Source organism: Bombus flavifrons, chromosome 4 (assembly GCF_040668555.2).
Source record: "Bombus flavifrons isolate JBK064 chromosome 4, iyBomFlav1_principal, whole genome shotgun sequence".
In the NCBI taxonomy this organism is placed as follows: Eukaryota; Metazoa; Arthropoda; class Insecta; order Hymenoptera; family Apidae; genus Bombus; species Bombus flavifrons.
In genome coordinates this window covers 4870678-4897654 of record NC_138445.1, presented here as the reverse complement: position 1 = coordinate 4897654, position 26977 = coordinate 4870678, and the positions used below count along the sequence as shown (strand labels likewise).

Below are 26977 nucleotides of genomic sequence, written 5' to 3'. Positions count from 1 at the left end.
TCCGCGGTCAACGGGATGATGGATGAACATGCTCACAAAATCTAAGTCGGACACTTTGTTAAAACGTGGAATATCCACCGAGCGTACAGACGCTAAGTAACTCGCTAATACGATCTCACGAGAGAATAACTTTCCATCGCGATGATGCTGCAGAGGAAAACTATGATGGGGTGTGTCTAAGGACATGAGATCATCGGATTCGTCGAGGATGGCCTTCGTTCAGAAGGTGAGGGAAATTGACGTTGCTGTTAATTGGTCAATTTCCATGTTGGTGGTTAGAAAAAGATGCTAGCCGCCCTCGAGGGAAAGTTGCTAGTGGTTCGTTGAAAAATAGGTCTCTCCTATCTTCTCGTAGCTGGGACAAAGATTGTTTGTCTGTCTGAAGGACGTTAGCCAACTAAATCTTAAGATTTATAACGGGCCCTCAGACTAGCCGAACATGTACTGCGAAGACGCATCGACATCTAGCAATCACCTTACTCGAAGAATAGGGTCTGCGTGTGGCGAGCCACGGGACAGAAACCGTTGAAATGTTTACTGTCGCGTGCCGTCACAAATATTTCTTTTAAGGAGAGCTATAGAATTACTCCATACCTTTGTTAGACAAGGCGTTCATCCCGTGGCCGCGGCTACTGTAACGTCAATTCACATCAGAGACCAGGCCACACACCGCGGACAGGATGGCACCCAGATGTCTGCACATCCTTGGCGCGTACCCTCAATAGTCTTAAGTACCCACCAGGGGTTTTGGAATTTTCATAGTTAAGGTCCTTCGGACCAAGCGAGTATTTCTTGTCTTAGATTCCCTTTTACGTTTATTGTCTACCACGTGTTAGCATAAAAAGTTGGTTTTCTTCACATCTGGTATGTTCAAATAAAGAAAACAAAATTGAAATGGAGAGTTGTGATGATAGAAAGCAACCAGAAGAAGACAAAGGTGCTAATATTGCAAAGAGAGAAGCGAAACATAGAGGCAGACCTAGGAGACCGGATAAAGTTTTTTTTTCTATTTATTTATTTAAATTTTACAATTTGTCCAGTAGGACATTTGGTAAAATGTTCTTGGTGTTGTAATAATATAGCATGTGGGTGGTTACCCCCAGCGGGGTACCATCTTCGTGTTTGTTAGGTTGTGTCCTTCTTTCTATGTTTGATGTGTTGATCGTTTCCGCTGCTAGCCGATTCGGGTGCGTTGCTACTCTTTCTCTGTACCTTCTTGCGTATCTGCTAATCTCCACCTTGACCGTTGGTATTCCAAGGTCTTTCCGTATATCTTCGTTTCTGACGTACCATGGTGCGTTTACTATTGTTCTGAGGATTTTAGCTTGGATTACCTCTATTTTGTTTATATGGCTCATTGCTGCTGTTCCCCATAGTGGTATTCCGTACGTCCAGACTGGATTTATAATTGTTTTGTATATTTTTAGTTTGTTTTCTATGCTTAGTTTGGATTTTCGACTTGTTAACCATTGCATTTGTCTCCTTGCTGTCTGTATTTTGTATATTATTGATTTAATATGTTGTTTCCATGTAAATCGTGTATCTAGGTGGAGTCCTAGGTATTTGACTTGCCTTGTTTGTGTTATTTGCGTGCCGTTTAGTGTAATGTTCGGTGGTATCTGTTTTCACAGTGTGAATGTAATGTGGTTGCATTTATCGGGGTTTGCTTTAATTTGTTTATCTTGAAGCCACTTTTCTATTTTTGTGATATGTTCTTGTAGTAATGTGACTGCTGTTACAGGGTTCGTGTGTCTAACTAGTACAGTTGTGTCATCCGCAAATGTCAATATTTTGCTATTGGTAGTTGTTGGTATGTTGGCCGCGTATAATGTGTATAGCATTGGTCCTAGGATGCTTCCTTGCAGAACCCCTGCCTTGATATATTTAACTTCAGAGCATGAATCTTTAATTTTTACTATAAAGGTTCTGCTGCTTAAGTACGATTTTAATAAATGGTATATTTGTTTCGGGAATTGTTTCCTGATTGTTTGTAGAAGGCTTTCGTGAGTATTCTTTGTACTTCCATAAAGTATTCTTTGCTTTTTAGTGCTGTTATTACTTCGTTAGTGAGTCTGTGCATTTGCTCTATCGTAGAGTGTTTGTTTCTGAATCCAAATTGGTGATCTGGTATCAGTTTTTCCTTATCTGTTATTTGTTTTAAGCGGGCGTAAATTATTTTTTCTAGTATTTTGGATAGTACAGGAAGTAGTGAAATTGGTCTGTATGATGCTGTTTGGTGTGGGTCTTTTCCTGGCTTAGGTAGCATTTTGATCTGTGCTAGTTTCCATAGTTTAGGATAGTATTGGATTCTTAATATTGCATTGTAAATTATTGTGATTAGTCGTACCGCTTATGGAGGTAGGTTTTTTTAGGATTTTACCATTGATTAGGTCGATTCCTGGTGCTTTATTGTTTTTTGTTTTTTCGATTATGTTTCTAATTTCTTGTGCTGTTGTTTTAGGTATGATATAGTGTTGTCGGTTGAGGTACTAGTGGTTACTGCTTCCTCGTCGGTATGACAATTGAGGTTGCTGTTATTGATATTATGGGATGTGAATGTGTTGCTTAGGTGGTTGGCAAATTCTTCCGCTTGTTCTTCATTGCTTCTTGCCCATGTGTTATCTGCTTTTCTGATTGCTGGGACTAGTTTTATTGGCTTCTTTATTTTTTTTATTGTTTTCCATAGGAAGTAGTTTGTGTTCTCGTGTGCGGATAGTGACTCTATGAATTTTGTTAACTCGTTGTTGTTGTGTTCTTTTATTTTGTTTTTTATTTCTTTTGCAAGTTTGTTTAGGTGTTTTTTGTTTTCTTTTGTTCTGCCATTTTGTTTTTGCCATTTTGCACTTTTCTTTTTTCTCTGATTTTTTCGAGGATGTCTGGCGGAATGATTTTTGTTTGTCTATTTGTTGATTCAGGTATGGTGGTTGCCCATGCTGCTTCCTGTATAGTTTCTGTAAGTGCTGTTACTGCTTGTTCGATGTGTTCAGGTGTTTTCAATGGGATGTTGCAGTTGATTTAGCTCTCAATTATTTCTTTAAATGTTTGCCAATTGGTTGTTTTATTGCTTAGTGTCTCTGGATTGTTTTGAAGTTTCAGTTTTTTTCTATATGTAATTATTATGGGTGTATGGTCGGAGCTAAGCTCGAGGCTGGGTGCTATATTTAGTTTATTTGCGTTTAGTCCCTTTGTAACTGCAAAATCAAGTAGGTCAGGTGTTTTGCTCAGGTCTGTCGGCCAGTATGTCGGTCTTCCTGTGGATAATTTGTAGGTTATTGTAGATAATATTGATGGTTATTGTTTCTAATGTATTTTTCCAAGGTTCTACCTCGAGGTGTAGTGATTCTTGATCCATATTGTGTGCTTTGCATTGTAGTCTCCCGTTGCGATAAACTTATCATCTAATTGTTGAAAGTACTCTTCCCAATTTTGAGGTGTAATTTTGTTTCTCGGCGGTACGTATACTGCTGACAACTGAAAATGGTTGCTGCTAGTTTGTACTGTAACGGTGGTTGCTTGTATATGTTCCTTACTGACTTGGCTATGTAGGTGATGTTTAATGTCGCTTTTTATTATTACTGCGATCCCACCGTGTGCTTTTCCTGAGGGATGCTTGGTGTCATAAATGGTATAGTACGGAATTTTTAAATAGCATTTTGTAGTGAAGTGCGTTTCTGATACGAGTAGTATATCTATGTTGTTACTGTACAGGTATGTTTTGGTTTCTAGGGCCCTTTGTTGTAGGCCGTTAGAGTTCCAAGCTGTTATTTTAAGCATGTCCATTTTTATTTCTTATTTTTTGCTCAGCATGTTTGTGAGTAGTTGTAGCATAAGTGTTATTTGTTCCGATTGCTGTCTGAGGGTTGCGTTCTGTTCGATTATCATTTTTGTAAGTATATCAGTATTTTTAATTGATTGTTTTAATCGTTCTTTAATTTCTGTAGTGTCTTCGGTGTTGTTGGTTTGACTCTGATTGTTAATGGGCGTTTCTTGTCTGATATTTTATGTTACTTGCGCGTAACTTCGGTTTACTTGGATGTCTGTGTTTCTGATTGTAGATTTTATTTCATTTTGAGTTTTCAATGTTGCTTTGTTTTCCGTTGTATTTTGTTGTTGTTGGTAGTTATCAACTGATCTATTGCGAAGTGGTGGAAACAGTTTACGTTGTATTTGTTTCCTGATTTCACATCCTTTATAGCTGGCTGGGTGATTTCCGTTACAATTGTAACATCTAACTTCCTCAATTTTTCCTGTGTATGGGCAGTGTGTTATTAAATGGTTTTTTGCACATTTAACACATACCGGGCTTCTATTGCAATAGTTTTTTTGTGTGTCCGTATTGTTGGCACCGCATGCATTGATACCGCGGTATTTCTTTTTTGTAGCGTGGTGGTTCCACTGTTACTATTGTGTTTAGGATTTTTTTGACTTCATATATTGCTTTATTGTTGGTTCCCGGTTCTAGTTCAATTAGGAATAATGGCAGTGGTTGTTTGGTGTCATACCTGGTCATATTATTGATTGTTCTTGTTTTGTGTCCTATTTTTTTTAGTTCCTCACTTAATTCTTCTATGTTGGTTTTAGGATGTAATCCTCTTATCACTACTTTGTAGCTCCTTTCTGTTTTGAGCTGGTACGTGTGGTATATAGCATTTTTCTCCTTAAGTTCGTTTATTACTTTTCTATAGCTTTCTGGGGAGTTTGTTTGGATTTTTACCTGTTCCAGTTTTACTTGTTTCATTGTGTAATTTTCCTTCCCAGCTAAGTTGTTTAATCTATCAATAAGCGGGTCTATTATTTGCGCCTCGACAAATATTGGTGGTGGTTTTGTAATGTGTGTTGGTTGAGTTGTGATTTTGCTTGTTGGGTCATCGTCTATTTCTTCCGTTAGCGAGCTGAAGGAATTTCTTAATGGTAATTCTTGCAGCCATCGCTGCTTTTCTGATTCTATATTACCTATAATTTTTCTTTTTTTATTATAGGTCGCCACCTTCCAGCTTCCATCCTGTTGTGTTGTTTCTTTGTTCGTTTCCATTTCCACTTCAGTTGTATCTGAGCAGTCCTGATCTTGATTTATTTGTTGACTTGGCTTTGTTGTGTCTGTTGTTTTGTTTATATAATATTGTTCGTCTTTATTAATTATCTTTATTGGTGTAACTTTCATTTTGTTTTTCTTTATAGTCTTCTTAATGGAAAACGCAGGTTTCCAACATTTAGCTATGGGCGTAGCCGTTCGTGTATTTATTTTAGTCACTTTCCGCACTTTTATGACGCACTGTACCACCGCTCCTTCACGTCCTCTCAGCTCGGCTGCTCGGGCAGAACTGACCGGATAAAGTTGAAGTTATAAAGGATGAAGATACAAGAAAGATCCTACAAAATGAAAAGAGTGGATTAGAAGAACAAAGAAAAGTCGAAGAAAATACAAAATAAGAAACTGCAGAGAAAGAAGTCAATTCAAAAAGTATATTAAATAATCAGTGCGATTTACTTGATACCGAAAGAGCTATTGAAATTAATGATACTGTTCAAAATATTAAATTTACTGAAGGTTGAAGCCACACTCAAAATGATATGGAAGATGTAGTAGAAGATTCACAAGAATTATCTAATAAAAAAATAAAAAGAATTCATTAGAAGGAGAAAAAGGAGTAGGGGAAAAGAAGAAAATGTACAGACAGAAATTACCTCAAAAAAATATATCAGATAATGAATGTGATTTACTTTAGAAAGAAAAAAGAGAAAGAAGGAAAAAAGAAAAAAAGAAAAAATATGTACCTATGTCGAAAGAGAGTTCAAAGGATGTAAACAAAATATTTGCCGCCAAATTTTCCTTTAGTTGCACAATTATATTTTTTAAAAAAAAAATTACCAAAAAATCAAGTTATAATGGAAAGATTTGACGACCCAGGAATATTCTTTTCCGATAACTTCTCAGTAGGTGAACCTAATGAGACGCGAACTAAATTTCAACATTCGAAGAAGAAGTACATGGAATTTATTAGACAATTCCACGAAGGAACAGGATTTACCTCTTTTGAATTAACGTTCGGAAGAAAAGCTAATTTACCGTCCGCAATTGCAAATACCACCAACTTAACGTATAATGATATGTTCTCTCTATGGCAAAAACAGTTGAACAAATATTTAGAGTTAGCGAGACAAACACTAATAAATAGTAAGAAACGATACTCTCGAGATCAAAAAAGAAAGATCGTGCGAACTCAAACAATTTTCAAAGAAGGAGACTTTGTACTAGTTCACAACGATCACAAGAAAGACAAAATGGATACCGAATGGTTAGGACCATATCGAATCCATCAAGTCAAAACACCGTATTACGAGAAAGTCATTAAGAAAATTCACGGTAATAGGTTAAAAACTTATTTTTCAGGATGCTTATCCCATGCACAACCCTCGTGCTCGAACTGGAATTAATACCAATCGAAAATAACGCAATTTTCCACGAAAAAATATCTAAAGCTTATTTGTACAATGAAGAAGTTAACGTATATTTAGGAGTAGATATAAGCGATATATCTAACCACATCGATACATTAGGAAAACACACCCAAAAGAGACCCAAAAACATTGTACCACCTCGTGTCGAGTAAAATCAGAGATACTTTCCTTAACCAACAAGTTCAATGTCAAAACGCTAGGAACACATTTAAGATTACTAACTCATTCTATAGGTTCAATCAGCAAAACACTTTTCGGAACTTTAGATTCTGACGATTTACAATTGATAAACCAGAATATCGACAAACTATTTAGTGAAGGAAACGAATTAAAAACCGTTATAGCTAACCAAACCACTCTAATTAGGAAAATCCTAAACACCGACAGCCTAAAGCAATTAGAAAAGGCAAACGTGAACATACAAAATGAAATAAATCAAGTAAACAAGCAAGAACTTCTAGTAGTCAAGATTATTTCTATAGAAAGCGCTTTGTCAGATTTACACTTTCAACTCAATGAAATGTTCGATCTAATTCTACTAGGAAAACAAGGAATTATTAGCCCCCAGATCATAAATCATCACACTTTCTTAGAACAATACGCTAAAGCTTTAGGAAATCACATCATGAATAAAGGATTTTTACCAGAGGAAGATAATTTCCAAAACATTTTAGACATCTCTACACTCACACTGTTTGTCCAAAGCGAAAAAATCTTCTTTAAACTTTCAATCCAAACAATAATTGACTCAGAATGGGATATAGAACAGGTATACCCCATACCGACTCAAAAGAACGGAGCATTTCTCGCTCCATTAGTTGAATATCCGATATTTTTTACCTCAGGATTAACTTATATGAATGTAGACCAGATGTATTTGGACAAGCAATGTCGAATCAAACGCGAATTATACATTTGTAAACAAACTCAACCCATACATTATAGACGTTCAAAACCCGATTGCGCATCCGAAATAATTAATGTAGACAATACCATGAGATTTTGTAAATTCACAGTCTATAAAATCGTAGAAGTAACTTTTATACCGCTCAAAAACGAAAATCACTACATAGCTATACCAGAAAAACCAATAGAACTCAATGTATTCTCTGAAGAAGGACATTAAATTGTCAAACTGAAGCAACCCTCCCTGTTGAAAACTAAAATAACTGTAGATATATTGTATGGAGACAACCATATGAGAATCAGTGGTAATCCCAAGAGCGTTTCTTACGATATTAAGATTAAAGCCATAAATATAACTGATAACGTAGATTTATCCTCAATGCTTGATATCTTAGAAAAAACTCCCAAAGTAATGAGCAACCTAAACGGTTATACTGATACCTTGAGTCAAATAGAAGATAGAGCCAGTCAATTAACTTTTTCGCACAGAATGACACAAATTAAAACTTGGGGTCTCACCACGTTGCAAATTATAGGATATATATCCATAGGACTCATATGCTTGTATCTGCTTAATAAGATAGGACTGTCAAAACTGTGTATTCACATATTTTGCTGCAAAATTAAGGAAAACACCATTAGTAATGCACCCAACATTAGTACTGCAACACCTTCCGCCCCTATAAACATTTACACGCCGATGTTACCTGTACAATCTGGAAGAGAATCAAGAATAAGTTTCGAATTATCAACACCGTCCAGGGCCAAATTTCATCCGTCGATGTTGAAGAAACATTAAGATTTTGGAGGACCAAAATCCATCTAAGGAGGGGGGTATGTGACATCAATCACTTCTCAACTTACATCAGAGATAAGACATCGACCCCCGACTTTCGGACGCTAAGGCTGCGACGCATCTTAGTCCTCATCAGAGATAGAATATCGACGCCCGACTTTCGGACTCCTTTGGAACCGACACCAAACCCCTCAAAATCCTCAAACCAAAACGTATATAAACCGAGACTTCACCCAGCTCGAGTAGTTCTTGTTCTAGTTGCTGTTCTTGTACAACACCGCTTTTTCGGTTCAGCGTTATTCTATTATTGTTGTTAAGGAAATCAGAGGATTTGGAAATACAAATAACTGACTTTATTTCACACACAACAGCTATACATCTATATTACACTCTGAAGAACGTCTTGCACGCACGCTTGTCGCCAACCGACTCTCCAGAATCTTCTAACGGCAGTGTTTTGTCTCAACTATGACCTGGACGCCCTCTGACCCTTACACACACACTCTCATGTACAGTGTAAATGTATCACTTCCCTAACAATTGTAAGTGCCAAAATTATAATAAAGTTCGATAAAAGAAAATTAATATTTGGGTTACGACTCAGCTTTCTTTTCTCTTACAACCCAAGTATCAATTTTACGTGACACAATAATCGTCCGCACTCGTAGCGCATATCGAATCATATCTACCGGAGTTTGAACTTGTAACCGCGCACCGCGAACTGAATTTAATAACCGCGAGTCTTGCACCAAGTGTACTCATCGAATATTACTGTTAATAAATATTTGTTGTTGAATACATCTGAGTATTCCTTCCGCACCTATCACGACATCCCACCTCACCTGCAAATGTGGTTACAATAACAATACAATCTTTTTCATTTACAATATTATCTTTGATAATAAAAAAATTGAAAAAAATGGCTTTGTATTTGGTAATTGCTGTGGAAGTTTGTTTTTCTCTAAAACTGAATAACTTTGACTTGGCTGAATAAAATATACATAATGTTTAACAAATAAAAAGTTCAATTCTTCTGAAATATATTTCATAATTAATTTTTTATTATATTATAATGGTAACAAAGATGAAAAAACAAGTGATCAAGAACGAAAGAATAGAAAATAAAGAACAGATAAATAATTAGAAATCACATTGCTCAGGATTTTGGATTCTTCAGTTTGCAGTACGGACGGCACATCTGCTATTTTTTGGAAAGTTGAAATTTCCCACACTACATAAGGTTTACAATTTGGACCGCGTCGAGAAGTTAATTCGCATCCTAAGCACTCGACGGGTCCTCTCAACAGTAAACCACGTGGTATAAACCTTGATATGACCATCATGCTTTCCTTGGATTTTGTTGCGCCATGCTGATGCTATTTTTCCCCAATCATTAGTTGATTGAAATATTCTTTATCCCATATGCTCCACCAGTGTTGTCTCGGTGGTTGTATTTTTTGCCACGCGGACAATCGTCCTGTTTTTAATGTTGTAAGATTACACTCTGGAGTACTTGTTAATGAGTCACGTTTTAGGAAATGACGTGTCGACGGACTGAGGTCATTGGGATCCGAGGATAGTGGGATCAATGGTCTGAACTTCAAATTCGCCTCAATTTCTATCACGTTAGTGGATAATTCTTGGTATGCGAATAATATGTTTCCTACCATGAGAATCACGATGTGTTTGAGTGACTTAGCGGTGGCTCCCTATAGTCCACCTAAGAGTGGTGCGCGATGTAGGATGAAGTGTCAATTTATGCGATTGTTTAACAAATAGTTTCATGATTGCACACTTGCCTGCCAGTTGAATCGCGTGTGGTATGTATTGTGTAGGGTGTTCTGCACGCGTGTTCTTCTGCATAAAGAATTCTCGTTGAAGAGCATCCCTCTATGTTCCTAAAGGTTTTAATATGGTCAGGTAGTGCCTTGAGTATTGTGTTGCAGATCGCTTTGCTTGATTGACTATTTCCTACCGTTTCGCTCATGATGATCCAGCTTACTTCTGTGTTATGTAATTGAATTTCCTCATCCGCTAGGTTAATTTTTCCTACGCGAACGAAGTCCCTAAACAGATGATCTCCAAAGAGACCATCGACATCAGACAGACATCGATCAAATGTTGGATCACGTGGTATTTTTAAATTGTCGCGATTAACATTTTCTAGCGAAACTAGTGACGACACTTCATTAATAATTAGAAATGTCAATTCTGCCGTATAATTACTGGCGCGTGACTAGATTTCCACCCGAATCATTTGATTGATCTGCGATGTCATTTGATTGGTGCCGCGTAATAGTACGGCAATTCTTTGAGTATTTAAACCGTGACGCTTTTACATTTTTTCGGTCGAAAAATGTGTCTCGGAGCAGGAATCTCGTAAGTCTATACACGGTTGTGCGTCTCCGCTCCGATCGGTGATGTTTATGATAGAAGTCGACAAGATAACATTTGAAGATATATGGGACGAATGACATATTAGATGTGTTTGAGCTGGCTGTGATGAATTAACCGTATTCAAATGCGGAAAAGAATGGTGCCGTTTATGGTATTGCGTGCAGCTGCTTGCTTGACATTCATAAACGGAATGAGTCCTACACAGACAATTGAAGCAAAGATTTTTTTATCTCACAATGTTTATTCCCCCCGGTACAAACATTGCCACTAATTCGTAACACGTGAAGACTATTACAAAAACTACACGTAATTCGCGACTGGTCGATGAATGATTGACGTGGAGTTCGATTGAATTCGCAGAATTCACGTATGCGGAAATTATGAGTGACCATCGTCTATATCATCCAATCTGCTTTGGATTTCCTTAAATGCGCCAAATTCTGGTTTTAATACTTCCAAATAAACCCGAATGATTGTTGCTGACGCTCCTTCACTATAGGTATCAAGTACCGCTTGAAACGATTCTAATTCTATCTTGAACGCTACGAGTTGCAGTTTTAAAATTTTAATGCGTTCTTCTTGATTAGGAGCCATGATAGACTCGCGTGAATTATGGCTTCGATAATTTAAGCAAGAATATGAGGGAGATTTATAAAGGTGACTCAAAAAACAAGTGTGCGACTTACGTTTCGGTGTGAGATCAGTTTATTTCTTAATAAATTTCTTAGTAAGTTTCTTAGTAAGTAAGCTTGTGTTTAGTAAGTTTGGTTGAACTATTTAGTATAAACGGGAGAATATGAATTGTAAATAACGGAGTTTAAACGTAGGCGTGTGTGTGATAAATCTGTTGTCTCTTGAAGCGCCTGGTGCTTATATTCTAACTCTTAACGCTCCGACTTTTAATTGTGAATATCGACCGGCAACTCCAACTTATTCACATCATACTTTCTCCTTTCCTTTCCTGAGAAATCTTGTAAAGTATATAAGCATTTATTACGCTTGTTTCTAATCCCCAAAAGAACAATTTCCGCCACCATTTCAACGATTTTCTCAGGAAACAATATGTTGATGCTTTATCTACAGTGCTTGAGAGGCACATTTGGAGCGTTAAGGGCTAACTGTCAGTCTAGGGGATGTGTTTTAGTCAATATTTCCTATGAAGTGGAAACGTGTTTCTGCCCAATCCTGTAACTGTCGAATTGTCGTGAGCATAGCGTAACGTCCAGTTGATGCCATCGTCCTTGGTCTATTGTCGAGTTTCATCTGGTATCGAGGTTTATGTCACGAGATTTGCTGTTGAGAGGATCCGTTGAATGCTTAGGATGCCAATTATTCTCTCGACGCGGTCCGAATTGTAAACCTTACAATAGATAGTGTGGAAAATTCCAACTTCCCAAAAAATAGCAAATGTGCCGTCCGTACTGTAAACTGAGGACCATCCAAAATCCCAAACACACATTGAGTATCTCGGAAACAATATTAAAATCATCCTTCGTTTGAAATTTAAAAATTCATCGATGTTTACATTCTTTTTTCTGCGTATATCAAAGCATATATTGTGTATATCAAAGTGTTTAAAAAATAAAAAATAAGAACGCTAATGGAAATTAGTATAACATATAAAGTAGTAAGTGCAGCTGTGAAATAAATAAAGTTCGTGATGAGATCACATACAATAACAGAGATATCTAGAAAAATAGCTTTGTTAATAATTATAAATAAATATTTACTATATTAGGAAAATTTAATTGCGGACTAAAATGGCACTTTGTGTCTACTATACCAAATTTCAATGGTTACTATTTCTATTGTATAATGTCAAACTAGAGGCGTGTCTTTAATGTAGGAAAAATTGTGTGAATTTTCACGTGTCATCAAGAACGGTCTTTCCGAGGTGGGGCACAAGAATCTTTCGTATAGTGGAGTCCAAGTGGAAGACTTGTTACCAACTGGTTCTAGCAAATTGTTCCATAGATTATTTGCCACTTGAGATACATGAAACAATTTTTATTCGATTACTTATATAAAGGTTGTTGAATTATATGATTTCATCCATTATACTTACATAGTGCATTAGATTTTTGACTTAGGTGAAAACAATCGGCAGAAAGATATGACAAATCAGCAAATCCATCCTTAGCAATTGGTACCTTTGCGTGTTTCAGAGTTGGTAAGCTCACTACAGTGAAGTCATTTTTATGAAATTCTGAATAATTAACCACTTCTTCTTCTAATTCTTGCCACCTAAAATATGGGGCAAAATGGTATCTGCATGTCCTTCATATGCATCTTAGAATCGACATCTTACTTAAACCTAACCTACATAAAACCTATCAGAGGAATATAGCAATGTTATGGTTAAGTTATCTAAGATGTTGAGATACAACATCTCAGTTTTGTACTTTACACAGAACAATCAAACTTGTTATACATATATTATCAAACATCATATATTACAAAATAACCTTTTATGTATAATTTAGGGCTAGCAAGAGAATATATCAAAAATAAAAAAATGATTCGAGTAACCGCAAGACTATAGGACACGGTTATTTGAGTCAGCGAATAAGTATAAGAAGTAAGAAAATAAACAACAAAATAACTTGTAGAAATAACACACACACGCTATCGTATTATGATAATTACAACTGCGAATATTATCATTAAAAAAATTTTCTTTTGATGAATAGAAGTTCATCTAAGTACACGATATAATTCACTGTTTGTCATGTCGCTAATAACGAGTCAAGTAGTCTAATTGCAAATGTAGGATTTAAGGAGCTTAACAACCTGAATTAAAAAAGGGCTTCTGAATTTTGCAAATTACAAATCAGATTTACCTTGCATCAAATATCAAATATCCTTCTGACTCGAATAACCCTACCTTATCGTAATATCGTACACATAAAGATAATGTAATGGAAATATGTACGGTAATTAATATAATTTGCATTAAAATTAAACACTTTAAATTAAAGCAAAAAATTAAAGTTAAAATGAAAAATAAGTCTGCAACTAGAGGTAACTAATTGTTGAGGATCATTTTAAAATAAGTCAACCTCTATAATGTTATAATCACTTTTAGCAATAAAATTGTTCACAAACATATAACAAAAATATAAAATATAAATATAATATATAATATAAAATAAATATTGCAAATATAACATAATAAAATCTTGACAAATATAAGATATTTAAAAATCTTTGAAAGTTGCCTGACTTATACAAACCTCGTTATTATTTCATAATACTCCTGTCTTCGATCTCTGAATTGCAAAGCGAATAAACATGAGCATTCAATGGTAGTCATTATATAGCATTTCAAAGACTTTCTTCCTTCACGCGTAGCAACGAGTTCCTTTAAGTGAGGTATTACCTGAATAGCGACGAAAGTTCTGGGTATATTGTCTCTTAATATCCTAAGAGTATTAATTAGATCAGTTTTATGATTATCCAAAACAGACCATGGAGAAGGCAGTGCACATATATCGGCACAAAAATCATTGTGTCCAATGAACAAGAAAATCAACTACAAAACATAGAAACAAAGGTTTTATTACTTAATCAATGAAATAAGAAATGAAAATAATATTAAAAGAACTAAAAAGTCAAAAGCTGATATTTACTCTAAACACCTTTGACTTGGTTACTCAAAAATCTCCTAATATAAAACAAATATGTTGAAGTGGTCACCACTTATAAGAAAACTCTACATCTGGTCTTTTTAGTTTCTCAAGCACTGAAGCCATCGACAGCGCGTAGACAAAAGACTGCGACGAAGTCAGACCACAAACAGTAGTCAAGCGACGTTGGCTTCGGCGTTTTTTCAGTTATTGGGTAACACAGCTAGCGTGCGGATCTGGACCATCTCAAATTGTATTCTTACTTATAATTACATTTATATTTAAATATATTTTCTGCCTTACAATTTATCCACTAGTTTTCTCTACATCTAAGGTTATACATCGAATAACCTCAACAGGTTATGGGCCCAGAGCTGTAAATTGCAAGGCAGCAACGTAAAGTGAATAAATTGTTAAAGTGTTGTGCTTAGTAAAGTAAGGGATAGTGCTAAAATGGAATCAGCAAGTGCGAAGATCGAGATGTTACGTGGCGAAGAAAACTGGCTCCAGTGGCGTTTTGTTATGCGTACACTTTTGGAGGAAGATGACGACCTGATCAACGTGTGTGAAGGGAATCTGTGTCATCCAGGTAACAGCGCGGCGAAAGAAATCGCTCGTGAAAGATTTTTGAAAGCAGATCGGTTAGCGAGAAAATTAATCGTGACTTCAGTAGGAAAGAAACCGTTGGATCTTCTTTTATGTTGCACAACAGCACATGAAATGTGGAAAAAGTTGAATACAGTATATGACATGAAGTCAGATGAGAATCTAAATATGGTCCAGAAGCAGTTCTTCGATTTTAAATGGGAAGAATCTGAAAATGTCGCCTACAACCTATCAAAGTTGGAATTGATAGCGGCGAAGATGAAAGCCCTTGGGAGTGAAATTGGCGAGAAAATGCTGATAACACGCATTTTATCGGTGTTACCAAACAAATTTGACCATTTTCACAGTGCGTGGGATTCGGTGGAAGAAGGAAAGAAGACCCTAGACAGGCTTAGTACCAGGCTGATGACAGAAGAAACCAGATGGAAGAAAGATGACCAAGAAACATCGGTGGCGCTGGTAACAAAGAGTAACAATTATAAAAGGGAACAGCAGAAACAGTCAAGCAAATGTGAATACGAGAAACAAGGACCAAGCTGCTTCAATTGTGGAAAAGTTGGCCATCTAAAGAAGGATTGCTTTAGATGCTTTATATGCAAAAGGAAAGGCCACACCAGTAAAAATTGTTTTAAAAATAATAAAAGAAGCAACAGTAGAAACAGCCAGGAACCTAGAAATCAAAATCGTGATCACAGCGGAATTGGTCTATTAGGAAGCACCTCAGCGATACAAGCGGCAAACCCTAATGTTTGGGTAATCGACTCAGGAGCTACGGATCATATGACAGGACGACGGGAATGGTTCAGCGTCTTTGAAGAATTCGATAACACGGTGAAGATAGAGATCGGCGATGGTACGTTCATGGATGCGTGCGGCAAAGGAAAAATCAAAGTAGAGACTTTTGTGGACGGCAAATGGGTAACATGTACAATGAACGATGTTCTGTACGTACCAGGTATGAAAAGAAACCTATTTTCCATTAGATCTGTTGCGAGAAGGGGCATAGATTTCTGTGTTTTAAAGGAAGGGACCAATTGTATGTTTTTACAAAACCAGAAAATAATAGCAAAAGGTTCTGTTATCGGAAATTTGTATAAAATAGATATGCGAGTTATCATACCGTCAGTTTGTAATTTTAGCAATAGAGCAGAGTCAAACGCGGACACATTGCAGTTATGGCACGAACGGCTATGTCATCAAAACATCAGACATGTTAAAAAGTTTTTAAAAAATTCGAATATGAAAGTCGTGGAGGATAGTAGCTTTTTCTGTGAAGGTTGCGCGTACGTGAAACAGCATAGATCGAGTTTTCATGAGAAAATCAATCGTGCGACTAAACCTCGCGAAATTATTTATACGGATGTATGTGGACCTATGGAAGTCGAGTCATTAGGCAAGAAACTGTATTTTCTTACATTTAAGGATGATTTTTCAAAATTCACAAAGATTTACTTCTTACGACATAAGTCAGAAGTAATCGAAAGATTAAAAACTTTTTGCCTAGAAGTTGAGAATCAATTCAACGATAAGATTAAAGAAATTCATAGTGATGGAGGGAAAGAATTCAAAAATAAAGAAGTTAAAGAATCTTTAAGAAGTCAGGAAATTAGGCACACAATTAACGTCCCATACACTCCTGAACAGAATGGTGTCGCAGAAAGGGAAAATAGAACAATAGTAGAGGCAGGCCGATCGATGCTATATTCGAAACCAAATCTACCGCCGTTTTTATGGGCCGAGGCCATGAACACAGCAGTACATGTCATAAATAAGACCGGACCGACGAGACAAGACAAGAAAACACCGTATGAACTGTGGTACGGGAAACCGCCAAATTTAGAAAAGTTTAGGGTTTTCGGTACTGAGTGCTTTGCACACATACCTGCGGAGAAGAGAAAAAAACTTGACAAAAAGGCGAACAAAGGATATTTGGTAGGCTATTTAGGTGACGGACGAGGGTATCGAGTGTATGTGCTGACAGTAAGAAATGTAATATTAAGCCGTGACGTAATATTTAAGCCCGAACTAGAAAGTGCGAAATTTATTAATTTAAGTTTACCGAAAATTGTCGAGCGCGAAGATGTGTGTGCGCAGAGCGATAGAGCATGTACGTATGAAAGTGCAGAGAGTGAACATGAAAAACAACCTCCTGGAACTAGCGACAATGTGAGACAATTGAGAGATAGAGCTAAGATCAAACGAACCGACTTTTATGGTAGCCCAGTAACGTACGTAGCGGAAAAATTACCGGTGGATTTTAACGAAGCGATGAGTTCCGAAAAGAAAGAGTTATGGGAAACGGCTATGAACGATGAAATGAAATCGCACCATGAAAATAAGACGTGGATTCTTGTAGAAAAACCTAAAGATCAGAAGGTACTTAGTAATAGGTGGGTTTTAACGGTAAAGCTAAATCCGGACAATTCGGAACGATACAAAGCGCGACTTGTAATAAAAGGGTGTTCACAAAAGGAAGGCATAGATTATAAGGAAACCTATAGACCCATTGCTCGGTTTGATACAATTAGATTAATGCTCAGTATTGCAGCCAAAAATAATTTGCACCTCGGACAGTTTGACATTACAACCGCATTTTTATATGGAAGTCTGAAAGAAGATATTTATATGAAACAACCTAAAGGTTATGATGATGGTACGAATCGCGTTTGTAAATTGCTAAAAAGCCTATATGGCTTAAAGCAGTCTCCAAGATGTTGGACGGAACGTTTCACAAAATATATTTCAAACTTAAAATTTTATCAGAGTAACGCAGATCCTTGTTTTTATATTTATACAGAAGACGACAAATTAATGTTGATGACCATATACGTAGACGATGGACTGGTAGCAGCTTCAGACGAATCTCTAATTGATAAATTTTTTGATGATTTAAATAAAGAATTCAAAATTACGAGTTCGAAAGAAGTCAAGAGTTTTCTTGGACTTGAAATTAATAGATTAAAAGATGGTTCAATATTCATTCATCAGAGTAGATATATCGAAAACATATTAGAAAAATTTAATATGAATGAGGCAAACAGTGTTTCTACACCTATCGAGACTAATTGGAACGAAAGTAACATAGGCAATAATGATTGTAACGCACCATACAGAGAAGCCGTAGGGAACTTAATGTTTTTACAAACCGTAAGTAGGCCAGATATTAGTTTTGCAATAAATATAGCGGCGAGACATTTAGAGAATCCAAACCAGTATCAGTGGAAATTAGTCAAACGAATTTTGCGCTACATAAAAGGGACCGCGGACATGGGACTCTTATATACCAAAGCAGGCAGTCTCGAAACCTTTAGCGATGCTGACTATGCAGGCGACAAAGAAACAAGAAAGTCGACATCAGGCGTTGTATGTAAGTATGCGAATGCGGCCATCACATGGCAATGTAAGCGACAACAATGTATAGCTCTATCTACGACCGAAGCTGAGTATGTCAGTGCAGCCTCAGGAGCGAAAGAAATTATGTGGCTAAAGAAAATATTTCTTGAATGTAAAATAGAGATCCTTAAGTATATGCTATGTGTAGACAATACTAGTGCCGTGAAATTAATTAAGAATCCAGAATTCCATCAAAGAAGTAAGCATATTGACGTAAGATATCATTTCTTGCGAGATTTATACAATAGAGGCGAAATTGATGTAACGTATGTAACAAGCGAAGAGCAACTGGCAGATATATGTACAAAGGCGTTGCCAAAACCAAGATTTGAATATTTAAGACAAAAGTTAGGTTTGAAAAATAAAAAGGATATTAAGAGGTAATTGTTTGTAGACATGTAGAGTTTTTAGGGAGGGAGTCGAAGTGGTTGTCACTTCTAAAAAAAAAAAAAGGAAAAACTCTACATGATCTGTTTAGTCTTCTAGTATTTTTTTGTAATAAATTAATTTGAATGAAAAAGAGAAAGGCGTCTGGCAAATGTACTTGTGAAGGCATTGACAAATTGATTTTCAGATATTTACGACAAGAGTTAGAAAAATATTAAGAGATAATTTGTAAATTTGAGATAATTGTTTGTGGAGATGTAGAGTTTTAGGGAGGGTGTTGAAGTGGTCACCACTTATAAGAAAACTCTACATCTGGTCTTTTTAGTTTCTCAAGCACTGAAGCCATCGACAGCGCGTAGACAAAAGACTGCGACGAAGTCAGACCACAAACAGTAGACAAGCGACGTTGGCTTCGGCGTTTTTTCAGTTATTGGGTAACACAGCTAGCGTGCGGATCTGGACCAGCTCAAATTGTATTCTTACTTATAATTACATTTATATTTAAATATATTTTCTGCCTTACAATTTATCCACTAGTTTTCTCTACATCTAAGGTTATACATCGAATAACCTCAACAAAATATATTTGGCTTTTATAATTATTTTAGTAAAAGTTAAGTAAAATGACATTTCGTTTCTCTATGCCATAATAAACATATGAAAACTGTGCATAACTTTCATATTTCTATAAAAGGACTTGAATACATTTTCAGGCATAATAAATATAGTAATATTATACAATACTACTAGCAATAATGTTGCTAATATTATAGATTTTAACGAAATTATAAACAGACTAAATACATAATTCTCATTATTAAAAACTCATTATTAATGGTAATATAATAGAATACTAATATTATTTTCATTTAATTATGCAATTATTCTATCTAAAACACGAACCTTCCAATGTTTCTTTATATCTATCCTCGGGTCATTTCTTATTTTATTGATTAGATGTTTGGCCATAAATGGCATATCTCTGGACATTGCGCCAATTTCAGCGACGTCTAACTGCGAAGCTGGATGAGTAGTCAGAGAATCTCCAAGTGCATAGCCTATTAATTTGGGATTGAATTCCTATATATAGGAAGAGCCGGCTATGAAAGCAATATTCTCTTTTATGATTAATATAAATTATAAAAAGATAGTAAGTATATTAATGATTGTATAATTTATGTATGTGATCAATTTTTGAGTAACATACTTTGAAAATATTGGGAAGCGTCAAATATGTACGCCAAGTTCCTTGACCACCAATACTCGCTGATGCACCTCTATTCTCAATGGGTAGCTCCAATAAATTAGTCGCAAAAATTCCAGCTCCGGCTGTCAAAGAATCGCCCATCGCGGCAATAACATCTATGTCACCTGGTCTCAGATGATGAACTGAGTCGGGAACTTTGGGAGATCTACCATCTAAAAGGATTAGTGTAAAAAGATTAAAATACTAAGTTATTATAATTATATTGATTGATAATAACAAATCTCAATAATTGTATACAGATACGAAATTAGACCTATTTAAATGTAACCAAAACTTAAAAATTGGGCGATAAAATGTTAATTGTAGTTAAAAGAGTCTGCTATACTTGTTTAATGCAGCGTTTCGTCTATAAGTGATCAAAATACGGGACCGCTACCGAGTATGTATATAGATAGGGAACAGATTTCATTTTGAAACTGTTTGTATTAATTTCATGGACGCCGACTGGCATAAAAAAGGACAACAAATAAAGAAGGAAGATTAGAATTAAAAGATTAAAAGACTACATATTGGCGAGACAATACTAATACAACAAAAATTTACTCTTTTTTTTCCGTATTTTATTTTTTTTATTTTTTTCTTTTTTTTTTTTTTGCTTACCGTTAATGAAATTTTCATCAACATATTCATAAGATCTTTCTCATTAAAATGAGATCAAACATGATATATTTCGGTTCATGCTTAGTTACTTAATGAGAAAATATAGACATATATGTTGGATAGTATAATAGATTTATTTTTGATACAGGGTGGTCAGAATTTCTTGAAAACAATGTTGTAAAAAGTGTGCAGTTAGAAATTCTGACTCGCTTTACGATACAATGTATTCCTAAACATACGGGTCTCTTGTCTTAGCAATCGTTCTCTTTCTATGAGGGTGGAAGATATACACATACAATTCTTCTTAATTGGTGTTATATGTATATCTGTCAGAATTTGTATTGTAAATATAAATAGCTTAAATTAAATCCATTAAATTTACCAATTAAAATCTAATTTTATTAGAGGTTTATAATAGTTCGTAAACTGTTCACGAACTGCTCCCAAATAAAGTTGCCAGGTATAAGGAAGACGTGACGTCACATAGACGTTTAAATATACACCTATCCGACTTGTGCACGCTATGCGATGAGTTGTGGTACTAATTGGCAATTACTAAACACGTGGAACGCGCAATTTACGTTCAGAAAATATAAGAAGATCCTCTAATCCCTACTTCTTTGTTTCTAATAAAATAAACTGAAAAATATATGTGATATTGATTAGATGTAGGGGAAGACACAAAATAATAATGGAAATATTATTTATTTATGTACTTGTTTTGCTAAATCCAAGTAATGTGTGTTCTATTATAATATCATATTATAATGTAAAATGAATATTACAAAACATATACATAAAATATAAAATTTAGACTAAAAAATCACAGAACATATGCTGAATATAAAAATACTACATTTTATCACCTTACACGTATATCGCAATAGGATACACATTACTTGGATTTAGCGAAATAAGTGCAGAAATTAATAATATCTCCATTACTATTGTGTGTCTTCTCCTACATCTAATCAATATTACATATATCTCAATCCATTCTATTAGAAACATGGAAGTAAAGATTAAAGGACCTTTTAATATTTTTCAAATATAAGTCAAGTATCCCACGTGCTTAGCAACATAATTGCCGATTAGTACCGCAATCCGACGCAGAGTGCGCACAAGTCAGATAGGTGTATATAGACCTACATAACGTTATGTCTACCCTACACTTGGCAACTCTGCTCCCGAATAATCCAAGTTAAATGTTCACATACCATTCTTTAAATCGCTTCACGCTTGCCGTATGTGAAGAAGAATCGTGTTCTTGTATTTGTTAAGTACTCAAAGCGGTGCCACATATTGAATAGTATGCAAACAGAGAACTGTCCCATTCGAAAATAACTGGTTTGATTCACTTCTCTGCTGAATAACTACTGTTATTTTTGCGATTCTTAACAAGCAGTGCCAAGCTAATAAGCAAGTTCTATACAAGTTGCCGACAACAATGAACGTAGAAAAGGACAGCAAACGAAGAAGGAAGACCATAAGCTGAATCAGCATAACCAAATTCTATATGAGTATCGTTTTTGGCCTCATTTTAATAAAAAGAAAAATTTTGTCGTTGCATTAGTGTTGTTTTACTGATACGAAGGCGATACAGATCTTGAAAGAGAAGCTGCTATCGCATCATATTATTCACGTCACTGGTTCAAGGGCAAGCCACCCCAATGCAAAGTGGTGGGGACAAATCATGGACAGTTATTGAACAAATCTGACAGTTTGTATCAGCAAACGGAAATAAACGCCCCAGGCATGTTAAAATTTGTAGATGTTTAATACAAATTTCACAAACAAAACAATGTCTAACTGTAATTTAAATTAAACAGTGGTTTTAGAAAAGTGAGTAAGAAGAAATAATATTTCAACATGATTTTGTCTTTTTTTGGTAATAATAATAGATAAAAACTGTTTAACTACCTGTAACGTTACAAGGAAATGGAACGTCTGTTGGAACTTGCTTTTGAAATTTTCTTTCATTTCGTGCTGATCGTCCCTCATTTCTTACACCTAGAAAATATGTTTGATTACGTCAAACGACTCACTCATTACGATTTGGGCGAATGTCCATTTTGTGATTTCACTTACACAAACATAGAATTAAAACTATTTTCTATCAATGCAAAAACGACGAAAAGTAACTTTCAATTCGTTACCGATATAATTCTGTCTGAAAACTAGGAAACTATTTTCATGTTTGAGCATTTCAAAACAAAATTTTGATTAGTAAAATTCTACAAAGTGATTTAAGTAGCACAATATATGTATAAAAGGCAATTATGTTGATAGAAAAGTTAAAATTATTATTACAACATTTATATTGATAGAAAATAGATCTTTAATGAAAAATATTTTCGCTGTGTTGTTCGTTTATCATCTAAAATAACAAATAGAATATTTATCAAGTCAAAGCATAAGTAAAATCACACTTAAACACCCGTAATTAATGAATCTCCAACATCGACTTATTAGAAGGATCAAACGTAAAAATGTTACTTTACATATTTGTCATATTTTTCGTATAGGTTTGTCTATACAACTACTTTCGGATTTTATCATCTTCTTACATAATAGAACAATTTACCAACTAGTAATATTAATGCATTAAAGTGTTCCACTTATTGTTAGTGTTACATATACATTTTTACAACTTCTGTACCACTTTTACTACTTTATAGCTTTTAAAGTATTTCCCATTTCGTTCCGACGATTCGTATCTTACATTTTCTGTTGGATGCCATTACGTACGAAGTGTCAACACACATGAAATATCATGTTCGAAAATGACATATTTTTATTGTTCATAAATTTATATTGAACGTATATTTCTAAAGGATATGGAAACATGAAATGCGCAAACTAGCTCCAAATTCATGTTTCGTATATGTGAAGGAAAAATTGAAGGAACATCATAAATGTTAAATAGATACAAATGAGTAATTAATATAGTATTTTAAAGTATGTTGCATAGAGTATAAAATTTTGTAATCTTGATAACGGGACTTATTACACATACAGATTATATCTCTATAATCAATATTGTAAACTGACCAAATAATTAAAATAATCAAATAATCGAATATTAATCGATGAATCTTCCAAAAGCAACTTGCTCCTAAAAACATTACAAACTCTCTACACATTGTAAATCTAACAAGAATTACATACACTTTTCCTAAATATCACAGAACGAAACAAGCGCCATTTCCTTAGCCATCACATTTTCACAAATATTTCTTTTTTTCTGCAACTTTTTAAAAACACATTAACTGGGAATTATACATCATCCCTTTATATATATATTATATATATCTATATATACAAAAAGAATATTGTTGTAAACTAATCACATTAAATAAACACATACCGATATTTTGGAAAAACCAATTACGAATTTGACGATAGAAGTATAAGTTCATCGGCGTGTCTAAAGCCGTCTTCTGAGACGCGGTCAGCACGCATAATTGTAACAAAAGATACAAACAAAACTTGTTCATCGCACGTTTTATTGAGCCAATTGACGCGACGATAAGGCTTTCGCGAACACTCGTGTTTTGTAATTTTTATAATTTTATAACAATACCGAATGGATTCGAGATGGTATCCTTCTTTTCCCTCTCAAAGTTTGCGACGATCTGAGACAGGTGTACTCACTAAACGACACAAAAGTTTGTGCTGGCTGCTGTGTACGTGTATCATTCGAAACCTTGATCGTACTGTAAGTAGCTGGTTCTGACTTTTGATGATGAGATTCAATGATCGCTACGAAGGTTGTCTTATCTGTGATGCGATTGGGAGGAAATGAAGATAATTGTGATGTTAACGTAAACGAAATTTGAATTAGGAAAGATTTGGCAATCTACCTTATCCCCTTGCCAATCAAGCATGAGACGAGTCGATGAAATATTAACGATCCCTTTAAAAAGGACGATTAGCTATGCGTGGCTCCATTCAAAGGATTCTGATTTTTAATTTTAAGCAGAAAATAGTAATTTATGTACTGAGATAAATTACACATACATTTTTAATGATATACCGTTTTTGATGAAAAAATCGAAATTGTCACAGTATATAATTCCATTAAATCGTCTTAAATGTTAGTACTATTAACGTATTACTAAGTGAAAATTAGTTACTAAATGTATTAATTTCATAACATTTAAATCGAAATGTACGGAAATTTCGCAAATTCAATAATTTAGTACATGTACATGTCAAAAAAACTAAAATTTGATCTACAAATCTCTAAAAATAAATTATTATTATATATAATTGCATAAAATAGTCACAAAATTTGAATAAAAATAAAATGTAATTTGCCAACTATAGTAATATTATAGCGTATTACTGACAATTAGTATTCTACAATAGAATAGTATAGTATAGTGTTCTACTTTAATTCTACAGTAATTAACTTGAAACTTATGTTACATAAATTTAGTAATTCTGTAATTTCTTTACATAATATTGTGTATTGAACGAAAATAAATCTAAAATGCTGATAAAAGGGCAATGGATAAAAAATGTCAACACCAACATTTTATAACTTAAAAAATAATACATATGTATATATACGTAGGAAGCATAGCTTTTGAACCTAGGAACCATACTTGTGCCTGCTATAGATTCAATGAATCATTGTTCTGACTCGAAATTACACCACAGAACATTTGTAATTGCGACGTTGGTAAATGATATCACGATGTCTGCCCGATCGGATCTTTTTATTCTAGATGTAACCGACGAAATCGAGAAACGTGACAAAGAGGCTGGCGTTCCTGGAACGGTACCACGTACCACCAGGAAATTCATGATCTGCATACGAATCGAAATCGCGTAGTGTAGCGCCAGTATCCAAATTAGTTGTTCGGTTTTTCTTCAAAGTAAAGTTGCTTTTAATTAGAGGTTCTCTTTGACAAACTTTACTCTTCCATTCACTTTCACATATCCCCTGATCAAAAACGATATATGCCGTAATATAACGTTTATTATATTTGATTATGCTGTTCGATGACGTTCCATATGCAATTTGCGCTGCTTTTCATAAAATAGAACAGGGTTATTGAATGGAATTGTATTTGGACCAATTTAAAATGCTTTTTGGATATGTCATTGTTGGCATTTATAGACTGCAAGGGAACCACAAATTACATCTCGGAATTATCAATCATCAAGCCTAATCCGTGACTTACGTATTCCGTTTGATGATATTCCGTATGATATAAAGTGATATTAATTTGGTCTTATAGACTGCTAATTCCACAAAAAATAGTAAGTAAATGTTGCTGTTAATTACTAATTCATCATTAATTTACATATTTTGATAAAACCCATACACTGTTTGTGCAAATCGAACAAAGTATGCGGATATATATTCATGAGCGATAGTATACATACATAGTACATACATGTAAGTAAGGATATAAAGTATATAAATACGTTTCTTTGTCGTCGTTATTTTCTACAAAAGAACTCTGATTTGTTTGCATTCTTTTATCCTACAATAAGACTGCATAGGCATATTTGGAAGAATTCTGTCAAACTTGCTAGACTGTTACGGAGTCAATGATTTTAACAAAGAGGTTAATAATTGATCGAAACCAAAAGTGAAGTACTAAAAAATGAGGTAATGTAATAGTGATGCTTAGATTTTCAATGCTAAGTTTGCCTAAGTGCTACTTGTTGATTTTCATATTAACATACTCGCTTAAATACTCGCGAGATCTCATGCCAAGTCACGGATACTAAACACTTGTAAAAATTATCATAAATTGTCTTGTAAATTTAACATTGTGGTACATGATGTAACGTCATGTATGTTTACTCTTCGTATTATTTGTATAGTGGACACATAGTTCGTTAATTTTCAACAAGGCGTAGTACGTCTGTGATAATTTTAAACACAAATATTTAAAACTTTCCATGATATTTCTATTATTACCGCGAAATATTCCCTGTGAAGACAATAAAAATTAAGTGGTCACTGTTATAACGTAAATCGAAATGGCATGCACGATTCTCGTACGCAATTCCTCAAATTGTCGATGCTGAATGCTACACGACAAATGCAAATATTCTTGAATAATTACATGTGCATAGCATGTATTTTAATCGAAACATTTAAACAAAGAACTGACGGAACAGTCGGCTTTAAACATCTGCGCATCTTTCAAACAGAATGTTCTATAACAATGACTAACGATAAGACTTATTTATTTCCGGTACAGAAATAATGTATAGAATAATGATTTAGACTTGAGGAATAAGATTTCATTCGTCGGGTATATACGTTTTCTTAAGATGAGATTCTCGTATAACAACAATAAAATGTAATTTTTTTATTTTAATTATTTCTTATTGTTTATTAACTTTTCAAACTGTCACGTTTAATAACTTTTTAAACTGACATGCACGCTAACTAATTGATTGATCAATTTCGGACAAGGCTCGTTTACTCTGTTACAAATTTCTCCAGGGATTGAAATTTGTATTTGATTATTTATTTACATTGTTTCTTGAACACTATTTTTTATATTTTAT

At 34.7% G+C, this 26977-nt stretch overlaps 1 protein-coding gene across 2 annotated transcripts; it reads right to left on the bottom strand.

Annotated features, from left to right (window-relative positions):
* Nucleotides 1-10378: 10378 nt before the first annotated feature.
* LOC138178871 (phospholipase B1, membrane-associated-like) lies at nt 10379-24096 on the bottom strand. Of its 2 annotated transcripts, XM_069111170.1 has the most exons (7): nt 23805-24096; nt 22358-22447; nt 19778-19989; nt 19474-19650; nt 13792-14090; nt 12624-12802; nt 10379-12543 (listed from the first exon to the last, which is right to left on the bottom strand). In XM_069111170.1, exons 1-7 carry the CDS (start codon nt 23932-23934, stop codon nt 12377-12379), a joined length of 1254 nt encoding a protein of 417 aa, XP_068967271.1. In that variant the 5' UTR covers nt 23935-24096; the 3' UTR covers nt 10379-12376. The 2 variants fall into 2 exon arrangements, with proteins under 2 accessions (XP_068967271.1, XP_068967272.1); XM_069111171.1 differs by lacking the exon at nt 22358-22447.
* Nucleotides 24097-26977: the final 2881 nt, after the last annotated feature.